The sequence below is a fragment of the Vigna unguiculata genome, chromosome 1, assembly GCF_037176805.1.
Source record: "Vigna unguiculata cultivar grain cowpea cultivar isolate G323 ecotype 2 chromosome 1, ASM3717680v1, whole genome shotgun sequence".
NCBI lineage: Eukaryota > Viridiplantae > Streptophyta > Magnoliopsida > Fabales > Fabaceae > Vigna > Vigna unguiculata.
Window position 1 is genome coordinate 30,124,561 of NC_140792.1, and position 23,280 is coordinate 30,147,840.

At 33.3% G+C, this 23,280-nt stretch overlaps 1 protein-coding gene across 1 annotated transcript; it reads right to left on the reverse strand.

Moving 5' to 3' along the window:
- Positions 1–12,402: 12,402 nt before the first annotated feature.
- LOC114194441 (uncharacterized) lies at positions 12,403–13,397 on the reverse strand. Its single transcript, XM_028084648.2, has 3 exons — positions 13,196–13,397; positions 13,036–13,103; positions 12,403–12,713 (listed from the first exon to the last, which is right to left on the reverse strand). The coding sequence occupies exons 1-3, from the start codon at positions 13,284–13,286 to the stop codon at positions 12,564–12,566; spliced, it is 309 nt and encodes a 102-aa protein (XP_027940449.1). The 5' UTR covers positions 13,287–13,397; the 3' UTR covers positions 12,403–12,563.
- Positions 13,398–23,280: the final 9,883 nt, after the last annotated feature.

Consider the following 23,280-nt stretch of genomic DNA (forward strand, 5'->3'; position numbering starts at 1 on the left):
TTCACTCGTATCCATTTATACATTATAATATCCATTTATATATTATAATTTAGTTATATATATTTAATCAATGTAAGATTTTTAATATATTTTTTCATATTGAAAATTTGACATCTTTTAAGTATAGAATTATATTTGTGAATAGTTTGAGAATTATATTTGTGAGTAGTTTGATAGCAAATAATATGATAAATTTATATAATTTATTAGGATAAACTCTTATATTATCTTAGAAAGTAAATTCTACTTTTAAATCATAATTTAATAATGGAGGAATTCTAATATATTTCTCATATTGAGATTTAGACAAGTATGAGATTAAATATTTACGGGTGATTTGATGACAGGTGATATGTGATAAATCTAACAAATATGTATATAATGAGTTTTGCTTTAATAGGCAATAAATTCAAAATGAAGGAAAAGGTGTTGAAAAATAATAAATAAGTTACAAATTTTCAAATTATTTGTCTAGAAAAGAGCATTTTATGAATGAAATTACAAATTTGAGATATCTTAAAAGAATATTTTCCAAATATGATATATTGTGTTTTTATAACTTTTTGGCAGGTTTTGTTTTAAAATTATTGGATCATAACCCTATACTTGAAACTTTGATAAACACTAATGAAAATAAAGGGGTAGTCACGGTTATATGTTTACAATTATTAATAATAATAAATATAATTAAATTTTTTAATATTATTGCAATAAAAAACAATTATCAATAATTGTAATGATATATGTATATAAAAAATAATTTACTTGTTTATTCATTATTACAACTACACAATGTTAATAAAAACAAGGATACAAAAGATAAATAAAAAGTTAACAAATTAGGACACAAAAGATAACAGATAAAAAATGTAAAAATATGTGTTAAAAGTTAATAAAGAAATTAATTTTCATTGTTAATTGTTATAGATCATTTTTCAATAAAGATTTTACTATAATCTTTAAAATTTGAAAAACTTTTATAAATTAAGCTCTATAAACTTTTTAAAAGGATGTAAGGGATAAGAAAAGATGTAAGAGATAAGAAAAGAGATAATCATTGTAAGTTTGTGAGCGTGTCCTTCTTAACACAAAACTTTATTCAAATTTTGGTATTGTACTAACATTTTAAATAATTAAAAAATAACATAAATATTTTGTTTTCAAAACATCTTTGGGTCAAGCAAAAAATTATTTAACTTCGCTTTCCAAAATCATCTTTTGTTTATTTGCAAAGTGGATGTTAAAATATGAATATGTGTTATATATGGACTAGGAAATTGGTAGTAGAGCACACTCAAATTCAAACACATTCTAAATATTTCAACTTTTTGGAGTTAAACCACAAGGGGAATATGCTATGAAAGGGATGGTGGATTTTTATAGTGTGGACCCTATGGAACCATAGAAATCATATTGTTTTCAGGAATGCAGTACCATATAGTATGGCCCAAGTGAGAGTTTGGACATGACTGAAACATAAAATTACAAATATTAACTTTTAGTTCTCAGATTGGTGCCTTTGTCCCATATATTGTTTAAGATCTATATGCTAAGAACACGTCACTTTTTCTCTGTTTGGGCTAGGGGTACTAGGAGGCTAATTGTACACAAGTATTAGATCTATAACCTAGACTTTAGGTCCAAAGTGATTGGTTGTTTTGCTTGCAGGTGTGGTCATAACTATCAAATTTTACAGTTGAGACCACGTTTCTGACTCTTGACGATATACTTACAAGTAGAGATGGTGCAAGGGGTGGTTGACAGGAATTAATGAGAATTCTAATCCTTACAAGTATATGCAGTGTGCAAGAGCAATGTAGTGAAGGTTGTAAGGGGTTCATATATCGTGCTAGAAAGTTAAATACAACAACAAAGAGTGAAGTAAAATTTTATGAAATTATTCTAGCTATATCCATAGAGCATTATGTAGAGTTTTGTGGAAATTTATAAGGAGTTTAGCATGTTTGTGGTAGGTATTGCTATTTGTCTGTTTTGGATGTGTAGTGGAAAAACAATGTATATATTCTTTGTAAAAGGGTTGGAACACCCTACATGCTTCATAATCATTATATTTACTTGTTGATAAAAAAAAACTTATGTTTTCAAAAAATTCATTAAGTATTATTTTTGTGTAATATTTTTTCATTTACTACTTACGAAAAATGATTAGCCAATAATTATAGAATATCTAAGACGAACAACAAAGCCATGATCCATGACATACATGACAAGTGAGCAAATCCTAGTTGAGGTCATCCCACAATTAGGGTATTGTTAACACTTAGAATAACCAATTGAGACAATGAACAAATGTGTTGGACGGAGGAGATACAAAATCTTAAGGATTAGGAGTAACTTCTATCTCTTATGCCATTGAAGCCAAAACTAGAAGCTCATACCTATAGGAAGATATGAAATATATAATTAATGTTACCAAAGATATCTTTTGCAAGAGACATTCAATCTCAAATCATTACTATACATCTTCATTTACAACCTCATAAAGAATTTCACCTAAGAGAGAATAGAAAATTAGAGAATGAGTATTCTCCTTTTGAATTCTTAGAATTGACTCCACTGGGTGCGTTGTCTAACTAGAGAGAGATGTATAAACACCTTATTCTTTCAACAAAAAGTTAGAATCGCGCTACAGAATGTTCGTGTGTGGACAAAACCCAAGAGGTGGATGAATTGGTTTGATTAATAAAAATTAATACTTAAATTTTTTTTTTCCAAAACTTAACGTTTCAATTAAATTCTTCTCTTTAATGTAACTGTATATAATGAAATAGAGTAAAGAAAGAAAAGATTGATACAATGTATTTATACTAGTTAAGATAAAAAGACCTTACGTCTAGTTGCTAATATCTAAAAAACGAGATTAACTCTACAAATAGGAAAAAAATAGTTTAGGATAGAAATCACTTCTTTTAAAGTCATAAGAGATAAAGACACCTCCCTTGAAATGCACAAGGGATGAACATCTCATTTGAATCACATAAAGGATGAAGACACCTCATCTTGAATCACACAAGAGATGAAGAAACACCTTCCTTAAATCACACATGGAATGAACATCTCCTTTGAATTACGCAAATGATAAAGAACTTCACCTTGCAACAACAACAACACTAAATCACTCAAGATCCCACTAAATGAAAGTTATCGCCCTAACCATACTAGGTTTCCAAAGCCTTTCATGTAGAGTTCTTAAGTACTCAAACTTTTGTATTTTCTAAAAAGAACTCTCACCTTCATTTATAGAAGTCACTTTCAAAATTAGGTTAAGAATATGAAAAGTCAAGTCACAATTGTCTCTCATAATCGATTATCTTAAGTGATAATCGATTATCTTAAGGGATAATCGATTATCATAGTGGCTTTTCTCGAAAATCATTTTTTTTTACTGAGATAATCAATTATTCTAGTGATTTTTGCCAAAACTAAAACTTTCTCAGTGTTTTGTTGCTTGGGTTCTATCTTTTGACTCTTGACCTATTAATTTAACCATTTTAACTAATATACACAGATTACAAGACTTCAACAACTAAACTACTAAAATCTTAAGTCTTCAATGTAACTCTTGAATCTAAGCATTCTTTAAGTCTTCAACAATTTTTTATGAATCATCATTAAATTTTCGACAATTCTTCATAAGTCGTTATCACCAAAATTCTTTATTAAAGCAAGATGTCTATTTTCTTCTCTTTGTCAACACAAAACATGCATCTTAATAAGACATACATTGAAGCTATTTTTTCTCATGAACTTCACAATTTCATAATACGCACACTCAAATACTAAAGAGAAAATTTCAGGATGATCAACAACAAATTTCATACATGTGTTAATCTTGAGTCCTCTAAGTTAGTGAGACTTATGTATATATAAAGTAGTATGCAACCAAAATTAACTAAATATCAAAATATTAAAAGGCTCAAACTAATTAATAAAATAATATCTAATAACAACCAGAAACAAACATTTACGCTTTAGACTATAGAAGACATCAACTGGACCAAACAATTTTCACTAGATGATATCTACTAGATACACCAACTAGAAACTACTATTAGACATTTTGCTAGAACACTACAAGAATGTTAAAGCCTAGAGTCGAATTCAACGTCGAAATGAAAATCGACAGAAGAAACCTAAAACTTACTTATAGTAGCATCGGCCAATGCGAGTCAAAGTAAGTATCACCTTAGCAAACATAAATAGAATTTGAAATTGTTTTCGGAAAAAAGAGAAAACTGAAAACATAAAGAGGGAAACACAATTTTCAAATTAAGCGTCAGTTGATGCAATTGAAATCACCTTAGCTAGAGGTGTCAATTTGGCCCAGCCCACAGGGCTTGGCCTTGGCCCATGTGGACTAGGGCCAAAAAAGTTCACATTGAAAAAAAGACCCCATCAAAGAAGCCCACAGGGCCAAAAACCCTACAAAAGCCCTCTGGGCCAGGGCCAACTTATGGGCTTCCATCTTCAACATGAAAAATATATTATTATTTCAAATATATTATTATCTGCGGGACAAGACCAACGAACCGGACAAGCATGACGACCCGAATAAGTTGAAAGACCAGAACCTACCCGTAGCCCTCTACAAGAACGACGACTCGAATGGGCCTGATGATCCAAACATGCCCAACGACCCGAACGGGCCCGACGATCCAGACAAGCCTGAAGACTCGGACGAGCCTGAACACCAACACAGACATGACGACCCAGACGACCCCAACGACCCGAACGGGTGCGACCGACGACAAGGACGAGCTTGACGACCCAGACGGCCCGAACGAACGAGACGGGCTCGACGACACAAACGGGCCCAACGACCCGGACGTGCCCTATGACAAAGTATGCTCGTCTGGGTCGTCGAGCCTGTTCGAGTTTTCAGGCACGTCCGGGTCGTCGGGCCCGTCCGGGTCATCAAGCCCGTCCAGGTCGTCGGGCTCGTCCGAATCGTTGGGCCTGTCGGGGTCGTCGGGCCCGTCTCGGTTCGTTGGGTCCATCCGGGTTGTCGGGCCTGTTCGAGTCTTCAGGCCCGTCCAGATCGTCGGGCTGGTCCGTGTTGTCAGGGCCGACTTGGTAGTCGGGTCCGTCCGTGTCGTCAGGCCAGTTGGGGTCGTCATGCTCGTTCGGGTCGTCGGGCTGGTTCGTGTTGTCGGGCCTGTCTTGTTCGTTTGGCCCGTCCGTGTCGTCGGGCCCTCCAGGTTGTCGAGTCTGGGTTGTCGTTCCCGTCTGGGTCATCGGGCACGTCTGGGTCGTCGGTCTCGTTCTGGTCGTCGGGCTCCTCGGTGTTGTCGGGCCCGTTTGTGTTGTCGGCCCCGCCTGTGTCGTCACACCCGTCTCGATCGTCGGTCTGTTTGGGTTGTCGGGCCCGTCCGGGTCGTCCGGGTCGTCCAGGTCATCGAGCCTGTTTGGGTCGTCGGGTTGGTCCGTGTTGTTGGGCCTGTTTGTGTAGTCGGGCCCGTCTGTGTTGTCAGGCCCGTCTCGATTGTCAGGCTTGTCCAGGTCGTCGGGCCCGTGATGATCGTCGGACCCGTCCGTGTTGTCGAGCTTGTCTGGGTCGTCGGGCCCGTCTCGGTTGTCGGGCTCGTCCTTGTCGTCGGTCCCATCCGGGTCATCGGATTCGTCCGGGTCTTTTGGGCTTTCCTGGTCGTTGGCCTTGTTCGGGTCATCGGGCCCATCTTGGTCGTCGTGCCCGTCCGGGTCATCGTGCACGTTTGGGTCGTCGGGCTGGTTCGTGTTGATGATATTATTTTTGAGTCCGAGTCATTGACACCTATAACCTTAGTAAACAGTTAAGCCAGCGCTGCCCAGTATAAGATATTATTTTTTAGGTTAAAATTTTTATAAGTATAATTACTGATTTGGTATCCCAATTTTTCGGTTAAGTTCAATTTGGTCCCCATACTTTTGGTTGTTCAATTTAGTGTCCCAATTATCTAAAATATTCAATTTGATCCTCTCCGTTAAGTTGAAGTTAACACTGTGTTCGTACAGGACACGTTTTAAGCCGTGAAATTTTTAATTTTTGTAAAAACTTATAAACTGCCATGTGTCAGTTTACCGTCGTGCCACATGGCAGCTTACAATCATGATACATGTCAATGGTAATAGTTGTTTTCAATTTAGTCTTCTATTTAAATTTTTGGTTCAATTTAGTACCCTAATTTTTTAAAATGATCTAATTTCGTCCTCTCCAATTTGAGATCAAATTAGTAAATAAGCTTAATTACAACTTATTTATACATGTTACAATAACTTTTTTTAATATATACATCAAATCATTTCACCTAAATATCAAAGAAGCCCACAGGGCCAAAAACCCTACAAAAGCCCTCTGGGCCAGGGCCAACTTATGGGCTTCCATCTTCAACATGAAAAATATATTATTATTTCAAATATATTATTATCTGCGGGACAAGACCAACGAACCGGACAAGCATGACGACCCGAATAAGTTGAAAGACCAGAACCTACCCGTAGCCCTCTACAAGAACGACGACTCGAATGGGCCTGATGATCCAAACATGCCCAACGACCCGAACGGGCCCGACGATCCAGACAAGCCTGAAGACTCGGACGAGCCTGAACACCAACACAGACATGACGACCCAGACGACCCCAACGACCCGAACGGGTGCGACCGACGACAAGGACGAGCTTGACGACCCAGACGGCCCGAACGAACGAGACGGGCTCGACGACACAAACGGGCCCAACGACCCGGACGTGCCCTATGACAAAGTATGCTCGTCTGGGTCGTCGAGCCTGTTCGAGTTTTCAGGCACGTCCGGGTCGTCGGGCCCGTCCGGGTCATCAAGCCCGTCCAGGTCGTCGGGCTCGTCCGAATCGTTGGGCCTGTCGGGGTCGTCGGGCCCGTCTCGGTTCGTTGGGTCCATCCGGGTTGTCGGGCCTGTTCGAGTCTTCAGGCCCGTCCAGATCGTCGGGCTGGTCCGTGTTGTCTGGGCCGACTTGGTAGTCGGGTCCGTCCGTGTCGTCAGGCCAGTTGGGGTCGTCATGCTCGTTCGGGTCGTCGGGCTGGTTCGTGTTGTCGGGCCTGTCTTGTTCGTTTGGCCCGTCCGTGTCGTCGGGCCCTCCAGGTTGTCGAGTCTGGGTTGTCGTTCCCGTCTGGGTCATCGGGCACGTCTGGGTCGTCGGTCTCGTTCTGGTCGTCGGGCTCCTCGGTGTTGTCGGGCCCGTTTGTGTTGTCGGCCCCGCCTGTGTCGTCACACCCGTCTCGATCGTCGGTCTGTTTGGGTTGTCGGGCCCGTCCGGGTCGTCCGGGTCGTCCAGGTCATCGAGTCTGTTTGGGTCGTCGGGTTGGTCCGTGTTGTTGGGCCTGTTTGTGTAGTCGGGCCCGTCTGTGTTGTCAGGCCCGTCTCGATTGTCAGGCTTGTCCAGGTCGTCGGGCCCGTGATGATCGTCGGACCCGTCCGTGTTGTCGAGCTTGTCTGGGTCGTCGGGCCCGTCTCGGTTGTCGGGCTCGTCCTTGTCGTCGGTCCCATCCGGGTCATCGGATTCGTCCGGGTCTTTTGGGCTTTCCTGGTCGTTGGCCTTGTTCGGGTCATCGGGCCCATCTTGGTCGTCGTGCCCGTCCGGGTCATCGTGCACGTTTGGGTCGTCGGGCTGGTTCGTGTTGATGATATTATTTTTGAGTCCGAGTCATTGACACCTATAACCTTAGTAAACAGTTAAGCCAGCGCTGCCCAGTATAAGATATTATTTTTTAGGTTAAAATTTTTATAAGTATAATTACTGATTTGGTATCCCAATTTTTCGGTTAAGTTCAATTTGGTCCCCATACTTTTGGTTGTTCAATTTAGTGTCCCAATTATCTAAAATATTCAATTTGATCCTCTCCGTTAAGTTGAAGTTAACACTGTGTTCGTACAGGACACGTTTTAAGCCGTGAAATTTTTAATTTTTGTAAAAACTTATAAACTGCCATGTGTCAGTTTACCGTCGTGCCACATGGCAGCTTACAATCATGATACATGGCAATGGTAATAGTTGTTTTCAATTTAGTCTTCTATTTAAATTTTTGGTTCAATTTAGTACCCTAATTTTTTAAAATGATCTAATTTCGTCCTTTCCAATTTGAGATCAAATTAGTAAATAAGCTTAATTACAACTTATTTATACATGTTACAATAACTTTTTTTAATATATACATCAAATCATTTCACCTAAATACTTAAATTATTTTATTTTTTACATTTTTTACCTTTGTAAATTTTTACACATGAAATTTTTTACACTTGTAAAAAATAAAATAATTTGAATATTTAGGTGTAGTGATTTGATATATAAATTCAAAACAATTATTTTAACATGTATATATAAGTTATAATTAAACTTAGTTACTAATTTGGTCTCAAATTGGAAAAGACGAAATTGAATCATTTTAAAAACTGGGTACTAAATTGAACTAAAAATTTAAATAGAAGACTAAATTGAAAACAATTATTACCACTGTCACGTGTCATGATTGTAAACTACCACGTGGCACGACGATAAACTGATACGTGGCAGTTTATAAATTTTTACAAAAAAAATAAAATTTTAAAAAAATTAAAAATTTCATGGCTTGACAATGTCCTGTACGAACACGGTTTTAACTCCAACTTAACGGAGAGGACCAAATTGAATCTTTTTATATAATTGGGGTACTAAATTGAATAAACAAAAAATATGAAAACCAAATTGAACTTAACCAAAAAATTGAAGTACCAAATTAGTAATTATACCATTTTTATACTATATAGGATAAGCCACACATCCTCAAACTTAAAAAATAGTCATCCAGTTGGATTAAAAAAGACTATATTTATTCATTTTTTAAGTTTAAGACAAAAATAAATTTTAATTTTACATCAAAATTAGGAATTAAAAACACATTCAACCCTTATTATTGTTATTATTATTACTTTTATTATATTATATTATTATATAATATTAACTTGAACATCACATAGTCTCGTATAGGTGGACTTTTATATTAGGCCTTATCCAGAAGGATTTCACACTTCATTAAAATGATTTCATCCTTTCCAAAAGTTTTTCATGTAACTCTATTTCCGATAAAATATTAATTAAAAGTTAAAAGGCCTTACACAACTGTTTTAATTATTAGCCTAGTTGAATTTTTTTTTATGGCTAAATTTTGTCAGTGAAGAAACTAAACCCACAACCTCTTGTATCCTCTTTTGTAAACTCACCAAACCATATATTTATCCAAATTGTTAGTTCATATAAGTTATGGTTTTTAAAATTTTAATGCCATATTATTATCCAAAGTTCGTAAAAATAAAAGATGGATGATTATCCTGGCAATATAAATATATTGTATTCTTTCTGTCCCTTCTTCTTTTCCACTCACGCCATACAATTCATATCTTTATCATATTATTTTAGTATGAATATGAATTGTAGCAGGGTTTTAATATATTTGCTTTGAGCAAATGATCCATAACACTTCCTCTTTCACGTGCCCAAAAACTTATTTAACTCTAAGGGAGAAAACAATAATTTTTGTAGATATACATAAATTCACTGAGGCATCATCCATTGACACAACAAAATTTGTGAAAGAAGTCTAACTCAATTAATTTAATAATAATTAAAAATTGTAAACTTTTAAGTATTCGTTTAGAAAAGATGTTTATTAGTTAGTTTTAAGTTTAAGTATATGAAGTTTTTAGATCTACAGAAAGAGTGGTAGTTGAGACAGAGATATAAAGTGAAGATATCCTTTATGAAATGAAAGACGCAAATCCCAGGGTTAGAACTTTTAAGAATTAAACCTAAAATAGTTATAAAAAAACTCTACAAGAGTGTGACAGCCACTATAGTTTTGAGAGAATTGGTTGGTACAATCCCATTGAAAACAACATAGAAAACTGGGAAAACAATTTTACGAGCCATGTTATATCTAAAGTTGCATCATGCTTGCAACTTTTCATTCATCATAACTATAATTATCCTAACACACTTTATCTAAATTCATTTTCTTATACACAACTCATTAACCCTCATTATTAAATACGTTAAATAAGTTATTAAAAAAATAAAAGATATGAAATATAAATACTAATTGATAATAAATTAAAATGAAATGAAAAATAAATTAAGACATAATAGTAAAATGAAGTTGAAAAGTAAAAGTTATTGTTCTATTGGGTAAACATTATAGTCTCCCCACTTCATAAAATCTTGGAACAATCCCAAAATTTTCAATTTAAAGGAATTTAAGAAAGTTTAAACATAAAAAAAAAAATCAAATTTATAGCATGACTTTGATGAAAACATTTATTAGTTTTCGAATTTATTCCATTATAAGTTTCAACTTCCTAAATTTTGTTATGTATAGTTTTTGGACACAGTTTGTTTTGATTTCTTGAGATGACTTTGATTTGATCTCTTCATGTTTTTTTTTTGGATATATTATTATATGATTAAAAATGGTAACCCTATTAATATTTTACCCCCTACACAAGTTTGATGATAAATTATGGTATCCAATGTATTAGTGACACAGGTGGGATTCCATTATGAAAATTATGGGTCCATAAATGAGTAATGGTGCCAACTTATTGTTGAATGAAATGATGCAAAATTTTGACTTTTTGAAATGACTTGCCTCCTTCTACTTTTGTGAGAACAATTGAAACAACCCACATGTGGCACCAAATTTCAGTTATGGAATTGTGATGGCTATGCCAAAATATGGTATAAAAGATTACACATTTAGTGTTTTTAATTATGTTTATAAATATGAGTGTAATTTGAGAAAATATAAAGGCGTGTAGTATTAGTTACAAGTCTATATATGATTTTAAATTGTGAAAAAAAAATCAAATATACCACTTTAAAGGAGTCAACCAAAAAGTGTATAAATATTTTTAAAAAATAAACAGAGGTTAAAATAACAAGTTTCTTAAGTCGAATTTTAGCAAAATACGGTGAGAGAAAAAAACAATTAAATACAAGACATCAATAGTATTTGACTTTTAATACAAACTAAATTCTTATAAAACAAGACCTATTAAAGTAAGAAATCAAGTTAGATAATTTGACAAATGAGTTATGCCAATTGTCTTCTAATTCCTACGTTGACCAACACGTGAAATCGAAATGCAATGAAGTTGGATGTGCAATTAATTAATACTTTATAAATAAGAATCACTTTGAAGATGTTGAGTATAACGTGAACCATCGAATCCCTAAAGAATAATAAAGAATTTAACCAACACATATAATGGGACAAATTTTTTTTCTTCGTCTTGTCGTGGTTTAAGCGTCGTTTTACTATAATTTTTCTTTTCAAAGTATTAGCATTAATTCCTTTTAACAAATGCTGAGTGTCATGATGAAATTTTACATTTCAGCCAGGTCAAAATTCTAAAACATCAATCATTTATTATCATACGAATATAACATAAAAGAAAAAAAAAATAGAAAAGAGATACTCAATTATGAAGAACACACCAAACTCATGTAAGAAACAACAAAAAAATATAAAAAGGAATCTATACCAAGAGGGATAAAAAAAATATCATTTAAAATCTAACTTATTATCAATCTCCATATTACTTAATTTATCTACATAATTTTTTTTTTTCCGATCCAACCCAATTTCATTTGGCAAACATTATTAAGAACAACCATCACATTTAAATTGTACTTGACCTCGACTCCTAAACAATATGAAACTTATTGAGTGTACCGGAACAAGTCTCCTAGTTGAGGGCAAGAGGAGTTGAAGGGAAGTTGTCGATCCCCACAGTGGGCACCAATGTTCAGATCCGACCCAAGTCGGTCCGGCAGCCATCGTTACCACCATGTTCCTAAGGTATTGTCCATTCTGGAACATTGAAGTTTCATTATGATTTTATTCTTAAAAGACGGCTCAGTAGAAAAAAGAAAAAGTATTTTAACTACGTTTGACCTCGACGACTTATTGATGTAATGAAACATTTTTCATAAAGAACATTGCAATAACTCGTACACTACCATAATTTGACGTATCTTTATATATTAATAATTCAAGAAAACAACACTAAAGGAAAAAACATGACAAAGTGAAACCGGATCATATTCAAGCCAAAGGCATCTGAAACTAATATTTTGAGAATGCTCAATAACAATACTATTTATTTTTCAATAATCTTGTTATTTATTTGAAACAATACTTCAAATTAACAGTTATCTTAGTTGGAGGAAGAGATAAGAAACAAGATAGAAAAATGTATTAAATTATTGTAATGAGTATATTGATCAATTAGGACACAATGAAGGAGGAGATTAAAATATACTTGTTTTGCATATATATTATGGCTGTAACCATAACCATATTATATATATAACTTCTGAATAATACACCATCAGTCACGTTGAACAAGAAAACATAAATTTATGAACAAACAAAGGAAAATAATTCGTATTTGATTATACAAGTAGAAAAACCAAATATATGTAAATTAATTAATTGTCTTATACATTTCTGGGTGCAACTAACTTCATGCAAATATTTATAGTGGTTTTTGGGATTAAACCCCTCCTGGGGATTTTGGATCATGATCTCTATTTGCTCCAGTTCCTTCATAGTCTTGAGTTTCCAAATAAACCCTTCTCTCTGTGAATTCTCCTTCCTTCATATCAACCACCACTTCATCACCATTTCCAAGGCCATGCTCCAACTACAAAATACATTATAATAAAAACGTATTCATCAAAAGGAGAAAAACTATGTAATATTTCATAATATTCTCAATTAATGAACTCAAAACCTATCATCAAAAGGAGAATAGCTTTCGGTAAAAGGGATAATGTTCTTATTTGGTGCAAGTATTTTGTTGAACAATTTTATCCTTTTCACATAAACTACTACTTTCTTTAAAATTTCCTAATAAAGTTAACTAGCCGTATAAACTCTGCTAATGATTCTTAACTCCAGAACAGTGTTATAAGAGGAAGATATTCATAGCTTATGAGAGAGATTATAAAGTAAGGAGCACTAACCCTAGTTAAAGAAGGAATGGCCGAAAATTCTTGTTCTTCTTCTTCATCACCTTTCAAATTTTGGGTTCCTGTAACCAAACAAATCAATGAAATTCATCATGTATTTTAAAATTTACAGAGAAACCTAAAAGGAAAGTGAAGAACGGAATGAAAATCTGACTTGTTACAGGAACAGCAGAGGCAGAAAGAAGAGATGAGAAGTAGAAAAAGATTATGAGGAGCAGTAGCAGCTTCATGAGGCTTCTCTGCATCTTAGAGGATATGAACAGCAATAGTAGCTGATGACAAGGAAAGCACTTGAAGAAGATGAGAGAGGGAGCACAAAGCTTTGTGCTTAAATAGGTGCCACAATAAAGACACTTCAATGCACTAATTAATGTACCACATAAGCCAAAAAAGTCAACTTGTTCATTTTATTTTCTATTCTCTGCCCCCACAGACCTAACTCCATTTATTTACTTATCATAATCTATTTGATAAAGATCATAGAGATTGTAAAAAATCTCTATAGCACACTGAATCGAACACAGTGTTTTGAGATTTTGTTTATTGCTTTTAATTGAGTACTGTTGTTGCGGTTTGGTTAAGCCAAATCGGTTTAATTTCTAGGCCAAGACACGAGAATAGGAAAAATAGCATACACTATCATGAACCATCATACCTTCACATAGATATTCATTATGGCATGCTAATTATGACATAGAATGGATCTATAGTCCATCATGTCAAATAATCCAAGATCTATGTAGATATTCAACTTTTGATACCACTATATTAAGTTTTTTTTTTTTTTAAAGAAGGCTCAGAAACGTGAACAAACTTGTATCAAAGACTAAAATATTAGTTTTAATTTAAAATCTTAAAGCAATAAATTTATAATTTTTTTTTATTTATATATTGTTAATCTTATTGATTTTTACTTAATCTCAAACTTTGGAGTCACATTAAATTCCTAATATGTGTATTCATTGCCTTTCATTTCAAACTCTATATTTTTGTTCTTCCACTTTTCCATTTGAACCGTTGCACTGCACCCTTTGTCTTTATTCTTCTGCTCACAAGATTCTCTTTCTTTCACACTTCGCTTCGCATTACTACGTTGTCCACTCCACAATGTTGTCATATTGGTGTTGGTTGCTCCATGCACGTCTCTCGGGCAGATTTCGAGGTATGCTTATCTTTTGTATTATTTCCATACGATTCAACTTTCATATTAAGTTGTAACAGTAATATTTTAATGTACTTTTTTTTACTCACTTTTATCATACCATTTCGATCACTATTAAATCATTATATCATATGATTAAAAGGAATTAAAATAAATGATTTAATTGTGATTGAAGTAGTGAGTCAAAAACGATAAGTTAAAATATCATTATCCATTAACTACACATGTCAATTTGCCACCAACCTACATAGCTCAAAGTAAAAAAAAAAAAGTCCATAGGACCAAAAAACTTACATAAAGAAAAGTTCACAAGGTCAAAATAGTCTCAAATTTAGCATATATCGTGGACTAGATATCATATCAATAAGTGGATTGGGAATACCCCTCAAATATACAAGAAGTTGTTTAATCCTCATCGTGCAAAAGCATGAAATACATTAGAAAGATCATTTGGATGTTTAAAAAGTGATGTGGTTTATTAAGAATCTTTCATTTTTTATATAAAAAACAAATAAAGATTATCAATTTTGTTTTACATAATATGTCATCATAAATGCTGGCCAAACTAATTAGCTTTTAGAAATTCAAGACTTGGATCTTTTAACTACTGTTGATGAAGAGTTAACCTAGTTAAGGGAAAGAGAAAACAATATTGCAGATGAAATTGAAACCATTCAAGCCACCAGAGAGTGGACAAGAACTCGAGATACATTAGCATTGAATATGTATTAAATAAGAAAGAATGATTTGATAAATATTAAAGAAAACACAAACAAGATCTTGACAAACTTGTTAGATGATGAAAAATTATAAAAATATATGTATTAAATAAGAAAGAATGATTTGATTTTGATTTAAATGTTTGTTATAATTGTAGATTAAAATTATTTTTTAATAATAAAATGTTTGTGTTATGATTGAAAAGTCAATTACAATTATAATTTTGCTTTATGTTATATCTTAAAATAGTAATTTTTATGATTAAATGATTTTATTGTTGTTAAATGAAGTAATTAGAGAATAATATTATATTTCTTATGTCAAATTAATCAATATTAATATAAAGTATATTACTAATTATATATATATATATATATATATATTTAAATTTATCAAATATTATTAAATACTAAATATTGAATTATTCAACATTTAAAATAGAATTATTAAATATCATTTTAATATTTTAAGTTGGCTTTTTTTTTTTGAAATTACATATCAAAATAAACATTTGTTAGAAGAAAAAATTAATTACTTTACCCAAAATGAAATATAAAATATCTTAATTATTCTATCTAAAAAATATTTAATTGCAAGTAATTATAATGCGTTTCAATTTTTTAAAATTATTGAAATCTCGAATTTAAATACAAAATTAGGATTCAATCAAATATTTAAAAAACAAAAGGCGTTTCAGTTAATGACATCACTAACAAACGATATCAATGATTATTTCACTTGAAATATTTGTCAAAGTGATTAGAATGTTTATACATCCATAAAAAGTAAACATATATGAATACATGACGAACACAACAACTAAAAGCAATTGATATCTTCTTTTTTTTAAGTTTCTCCAATAAATGTTTTCTAAAATATAGTAAAGTTTGAAATATTTCCACATAATATTTTCCGCAATGTGATAAATTTCATCACATTCCACTTTTTTTTTTTTCGAAATGCGTTAGAAATTTCTACACGTTCTAAAAGGTAGCGACAGACAGACATTAGTAAAGAACAATTGTAAAACGTTTAGTCCAGTTAAAATAAAAAGAAAAAGTGATATAATCGGGGTAAGCCTAACAAATACAAAAGGGAAAAAATATTAAAAAAAAAATGAGAGTTTGGGCCAAGTCTAATGTTTTTAGAGAAAATGGGGATTCCTTTTTGCACTCCCATGATTTTTCCCTGCACTTCCTTGAAAATGTGTAAAAGATAAAATGTTGCAGCTGAATCGCCTTGGTGCTAGACGCATTCTAAATTGAGTTTTATCTCAAACCATTGTGCTTTTGGCAAAGCCATGAGAAGTGGAAAAATGAAGAGTAATTTATTGAATGAAGAAAACGTTAAAAGGAATTTCTAGGCCTTCATGGTGTGTTTGGATGAGGTAATTTAAGAGGGTGATTCATTTATTTGGAGAATTTGAAATTCTTTGCAATGAAATGCTTTGTTTGGATAGAGAAATTAAAAAGCATTTAAAATGCATGTATTTTTTTTTGAAGTATTTCAATTAACTAAATTAGAAAAAATTCAAATACCCTAAAAAAGGTGGAATTTGAAATTCTTCTCACTCAACCTCACACTCTGGATTCAATCCCAAACAGACCCGGCAAACCCCCCGACAACCATGACAGATTGGATTAGCTAGATAATCCAGACGGATCAGACCGACCTGACAACACAAACGGGTCGAGCAAGCCCGACGACCCAAATAGATTAGGCAGGCCTGACGACCCAGATGGATCAGATGGGTCCACCCAGACGGTCAGCGGGCCCGACGACCCAAACGGATGGGGTGACTTGATGACACATAAGGGTCGGGCGGGCTTGACAACTCAAACAGGTTGGTCAAGCCCGACAACCCACAACCAAGACGGGTCAGCAGGTTCGATGGCCCAAGCAAGACAAGCGAGCCCGACGCCCACACGGGTTTGGCGAGCCAAACACCCTAGAGGTGTCGGGCGGGCCTGACGACCCAAATGTGTCGGGCAGGCCCAACGACCCGACCGACTTGTTGACCCGACAAGCCTGACCGACCCGTTTCCAAATTTATCATGAACTCAAAACATAATTAAGCCTAAAATAAATATCTATAAAGTGAAATTTTATCTCACAAGAAATTCAATTATTTTATCCAAACAAGAAATTGAAATGTAAGGTATTTTAATTTCTTTATCCAAACAAGTTATTTAGAAAATGAAGGAAATTTAATTGCAAGCAATTCAAGTAAAATACATTTCAATTTCTCAACATTGTTGAAATGCTTCATCCAAACACAAGTTTAGGATTAATCTCATTTGTCGACACATCTGAGTGACTTGAAGAGACCATACTTGTGTATGAATATTTATTTTAAAACATATCTTACACAATTTTAGTAAATTACTATTTATATGTTTTAATTTTAGGTTTAATTGAAGTCTGGTAAATACTTCAAAATTTTAAATACTTTTAATTAAATTTTGATTATAACTTCTTGTGTTTAAAATATTCTCTTATTTTTGTTTAAATATTATATTATTTGTTTTTTTTTTCTTCTTAACGGGATGACAAGGATCAATACATTTATCTTATCATTTTCAAATCGTGTATTAATTCACTGATTTATTTTTCTTTCCTTTTAAATTGTGATTTGAGTTTTGAGTGGAGAGAATATTTGAGAGAAATGACGTAAGTTGATTTATGTATATTTAAATGATTCTCATGCATGTTGAATTTAGTTCAATTGCATACATAATTGCGTTATTTGATTTACTTTCTTTTTATTTTATATTACACTTGTTTGGTTTTGTGTCGTTTCCTTTAAATGAATGTTTTAGGAGAAAAATGGTTTGGAAGGAAGATAAACATTAAATTTGAAATAGAAAAAGACAAAAGTGAAAATAATTCACAAGGTGGTTATGGATGGTCAAAGAGGCTCGTGACAATGTTTCATAAAGGATATTTAATGTTAGATAAAACCATAGGTATGAATAAATAAATAAATAATATTTAATTTAATATGACTAGATATGTTAATTTGGTTTAGCCACATTTAGCTTTGGTCCATACGGCTTAAGAAAGAAAAGAGTCTATGCGACAAAAAGCTCAATGGATCAAATAGTACTAAAAGCTACACGGGTCATGGTCAAACATGGTTCGGTTTGTATTTCCCGGTTTAGCTAGGGTTGGATTGGTTAGGATGATTAAGCTCTATCCTTTAATATGAGACAATTAGACTTGACCGTTTAACTCAAGTTTTCTTGACCTTTCGATTCGAGTTGATTCTGTTTGATCCTTCAATTCGAGTTGACTGAAATCAACATTCGGTTTGAATAGACTTGGATCAACTTTTAGTCAGGACCAACTCGAATCAATCCTCAACCCAAGTTGGCTCGAATCAATTCTCAACCCAAGTTGGCTCGAATCAATCTTCAATTAGGACCAACTCGTCTCAACTCTAAGCTTGACTCCACTCGTCTCAACTTTGGGCTTGGCTCGACTTGTCTTGAGTTTAGGCTGGGTCAACTTGCCTTGATCTTCCGATCTGGCTTGACCATCAGTCGACTAACTCAGTTTGACCTTCTTCCAAATCGACTTGTCTCAACCTTCATCCAAAAATAACTCGACTTGACTCGTGGATCGATATGACTCACCTCGACCTTTGTGTCAAGCTTACTTGTCTCGACCTTTGGCTTGAGTCGAGGTTTATCAACCTTTGGCTCGAGCCGGCTTGTAATGACCTTTGACCTTGACCTACTCATCTCAACATTTAGCTTGGATCAACTCGTTTCAACCTTCAACCTAGGTCAACTTATGTGGACTTGCGCCTTGTGCTAACTTAACTCAATCTTTGGCCCAAGCTAACTCGACTTGACCATTGGCTATAGGGGCAACTCATCTCGATCTTTGGCTCAGTCCAACTCAGTTTGACTTTGGTCCTTGATCGATAAGTCTCGACTTTGAACCTAGGCTAACAAGTTTCAACCTTCGTACCGAGCCAACTTAGCTCAATCATTGGTCCATGCTGAGTTTGCTTGACCTACAACTCGAATTGACTTAAGTTGATCTTCGGTCAAGACGAGTTGGTCTTGACCGAAGACCTTTGATCAAGGGTAACTCTTATCGACCTTTGGCTTAGGTCGACTCGGCTCAACCTTCAACTAGGATCAACTCATCTCAACTTTTGGTCCAAGACAACTTGGCTCAACTATGGGTCGAGCTAACTCGTCTCAAATACGAGTTTGAGCCGAGTCGTCTAAAGCCTCATCCATTTAAACAAAGCAAGACTTTCATCCTGTGCCAACTTGGCTCGACCCTTCTCGATTCGACCTTTGGCCAAAGACGATTTAGCTCAACTTTTGGCCAATGTCAACTTTTGACCTTCGACCAAGGTGGACTCCTCTTCATCTTAGGTTTGGATTGACTCATGACAACCTACAACCCATGATGATTTGTCTCGATCTTTTATAGACTAACTTATCTTGATCTTTGACCAGGACTAACCTTGCTTAATCTTTATCTTAGACTGAATCACCTTGACCTTCAGTCCGAGATGACTCACCTTAACCTACAATCCATAATGACTCTTAACATAAAAGAACATGTGGATTCTTTTTTTTTTCTTGGAAACGAACTAGACATAAGGGAAGAAAGACCATATATGTCAAAGCTAGTCAAAGCTACTCTCTTCCATCCAATTGTTTTACCTAGGATTATATTTTTCACATTATGCAGTGCTAAGTATTCTCTATTTAGATAATAATTGATGTAATGATCTAAATTATATGTTTTGATTTTCTTTTAATATTATATATATATATATATATATATATTTCATATTTGAATAAATTATCATAATTAAAAAATTGGACATGTCTAATTAATTTAAATTTGAGATTATTATTAATTTTAATAGTTATATTGAATTTCTTAAGTTAACTAAGAGACTGGGGATTTAGGATTCTTTAAACAAATTTACTATCTAAGGAATTAAGAGTAAACTACTTTTAACACAATGGGTAATTGAAATAAAAGATAACAACATATGAGAAAATATATGAAATCGATTCTCTAATTATTTTTAGAGTGATTCAATTTGTTCTCCACAGGATTAGGTATTTTTTAATTTTGTTACTTTCACAACTAATAATTGTTATCTTGAATTGCAAACTTAATATTCAACAAACTATAATATTCAATAATTTAATTTCTATGAACAATATTTTTATTATTATAAATAATAATGAATATACTTGTCAATCGTACAACATTAATCAATGAATTAGATAAGAAAAAAAAGAAACAATAACTATGTGTCTACATTGATTGACGAGTTGGAGACACAAATAAAAAACAATGTCCACATAAATCAGATGACAAAATCAAACAACAAAATATTTTGACAAAAGATAAAAAGAAAAAGTATTTTAAAACAGAACTTTTCAATAAAAAATTAATTAAAATTCCCAAATTAACAAAGGTACTTAGAATTTAATTTTTGTAACTATTTCCCACGATATAGAATAAGAAAAATAAATAATTATATCCCTTAAACTATGCGAGTTGAGTGAGCTGTCAAAATTATTAAAGAAAAGTGAAACCAGCACCATTGCTCATAAAATTAAAACTAGTTTTTGTAACTAATGATGTATTAAACAGTTCGTACAAAGCAATATAAAAGGGACCCTCTACACTTCCTAATTAAAGAGTTGTACTATAGAAAGTGATGATGAGTAAGGGGAGATTCTATTTTTGTTACTTTAAATTAAGATCCTTAAATGGGAGATGTTTTTAGGGTAAATAATTAAACATGATATGATTATGTCTAACAACTGACAAGAAATATGATAAGATTAATACATCGTACAAGAAACTAAACAGGCTAACATGTCTTTTCTTCTTTTGCTTCAAAAACAACAACTCATTGGATTCAAAGCCACAAACGTGATAATTAAGTTGTGCATGATGAAAAATTAAGAAAATTTTTGTGTACATGTGTGGAAAGGAAACTTGAAACCCACCCACCAACCCACTTGGTGTTGGGGAGCATTAAGCATTACGAAAATAGTTGCTCGTTTTAAGCCTTTAACATGCAAAAGCCTTATATATTGCATTGCCATCAATATGACAGGTAGTGTGACATCGAAACCTTCATAACAAACCATTATTAAGGCTGTCTGTTACACCCTTCTTATCTATTTGTTTAATGACTCTTAATACAAGGACTAATCTCATGGTTTAACAAAATGAAAGAAAATTTCTTTCTTCTATAGCATGGTGTTTGTGTTTAGATTGTACAAATTTGGGTGATTAGAGGCTTTGGGATTAGTGTGGTTACCATAAAATTAAGCAGAGTTGAAGAACACTAATTGCTTATACTTTTGAGTGTTCATAAGATTGTTTACTGTTTGTTGTGACCCATGGAAAACTCTAACCCACCATTGAATAAGCTTCTTTTTAGGAGTCACCAAATGAGAGAGCAAAAAAAAATCTCAATCCCTCTCCCAAGTGGGTTAAGGTTAAGGTCAAGGTGCATTTGGTCCTATTACAATGTTTTAATTAACTCTTAAGAAGAATACCTTCAACTTGAATTAAAAGTTTAACCAAGTTATCTCAGGTCAAAGACAAAGACAAGCCTGCCCAGATCTGACACTGGAATCAAATTGAAACATAACTTATCATTTGGACGTGCAAACGTTGTTAAGGCCTAATTTTTATCAAAAGTCCAATTGCTAATTTAGCACTTGAATATTTAATAATTTTTGTTTTATACTTTCTATTCAAAATAAACGATAACTTGTAGGAAATAAATTTATCCACGTCACATTATTTATTTATTTTAATTATAAATACCTTTTTCCCATTATAAATATCATTTTTCTCATTTACAAATTAAAACTTAAACATATTCATCTTCCTTTCTATCATGTAGTTATACGCTTTCTTTGGTCTTTATAAATGTTTCTTATAAGTCTTAGCATACACATGTAAAAATGCACAATTTAATAATATTGTTCTTTTGTTTTACGTTCAACTCTATTCTATTATCTTCACATTAGTTTGTTTTACGTAAGTCAACACCTCTTTCTTCATCATACATGTATGTTGTATTTTATAATATGGTATTAGAGCTCTTCATGAAGAGTTATGTTGCACACTCACTATTTTTTTTCTGTTCTTTGTCTTTCTTTTCTTTTTTCTTGGTTTATCTTTTCTACTTGCTTTCAGCATGAGTCAAACAATGCAAGAAACACTTGTTATTGCTCACAAATAACCAATGCAAAGCTTTCTTTATATCCATCCCAACAAGAAGACACAACTTGTTTCTCTTGTCTTTGATCCTACGAACCCTATGGAGCAGATCAACGATCACAACTCTTAGTGCAAAGAATAAGGTAGAATTTGTCTATGAAAATGCTCTTCAATTGGCGACAACCGATGCTTCTTATTCCTCGCGAAATCGTTGTAATAACATAGTAGTATCATGGATCGTACACTCTGTCTCAATACCTATTAAAATGTCTAATGAATAGTGAAAATTAATGTAAACATCAACAATTAGATAACCGGTTCCATACAACTGACAAAAAATTAGATGACAAGAGAAATGTAATACCTGAACAACCACCTCCTCTTTTTTTAGATCTTGAATAATTTTCAAATTTGAAACCATTACCTTTGGAGGATAGCTTGGAGTTTGAGGTTGAAGCGAGTTTGAAGTTGCTTAGAAGCTTAACTTTCATTGCTTCTAGTTGCTCTTTTAGCTTGGTTTCCACTTTCATCAATTAATTTGTGTATTCCAAATTGAGAGTTGGATCCCCATAGATATGAAGGTGCAACCCCTTTTCCATATGTGCGCACATAGTCATGTCAATCTGTTCAAAAGACTTGGGAAAATACATCAACTCGAGTTGAGTTTTTCTTTGGTTCTATTGAATGAGAAGAAATTGTGTCCTCAAACTTTGACTAAGAAAGGAAAGAAAAAAAAAATCAAAGTTAAACTTGTTATTCAAACAAAACTATTAATTATAAAAATATATATATAATGAATGAGATCATCATACAATAATTTCTTTGGTTTCCTCATTTTTAGACTTATGTGTCATGATGAACATTTTTGCATGAGATGACTCTATTCCGTTAATATTTTTCATCATCTACCTCTTCATATCGTATTTCATCATATTGATTTAACCATTAATACATTGATCTACTTGTTTTGTTCTTCTCACAATGAACCATTATAATAAAAATATGAAATGAGAAAAGATATAAGCAACTCACAACGAACCTTTATAATAAAAATATGAAATGAGAAAAGATATAAGCAATGGAGGTATACAAGTACAAATACACATATAATACAATTTAAATAA

Excerpts from the sequence above, each read along its gene's own strand:
- LOC114194441 (XM_028084648.2), bottom strand. The coding sequence starts at position 13,286 with ATGCAGAGAAGCCTCATGAAGCTGCTACTGCTCCTCATAATCTTTTTC. Across the intron at positions 13,104-13,195 it reads CTCTGCTGTTCCTGTAACAA|GAACCCAAAATTTGAAAGGT; the intron begins GTCAGATTTTCA and ends GTTTGGTTACAG. Across the intron at positions 12,714-13,035 it reads CCATTCCTTCTTTAACTAGG|TTGGAGCATGGCCTTGGAAA; the intron begins GTTAGTGCTCCT and ends TGTATTTTGTAG.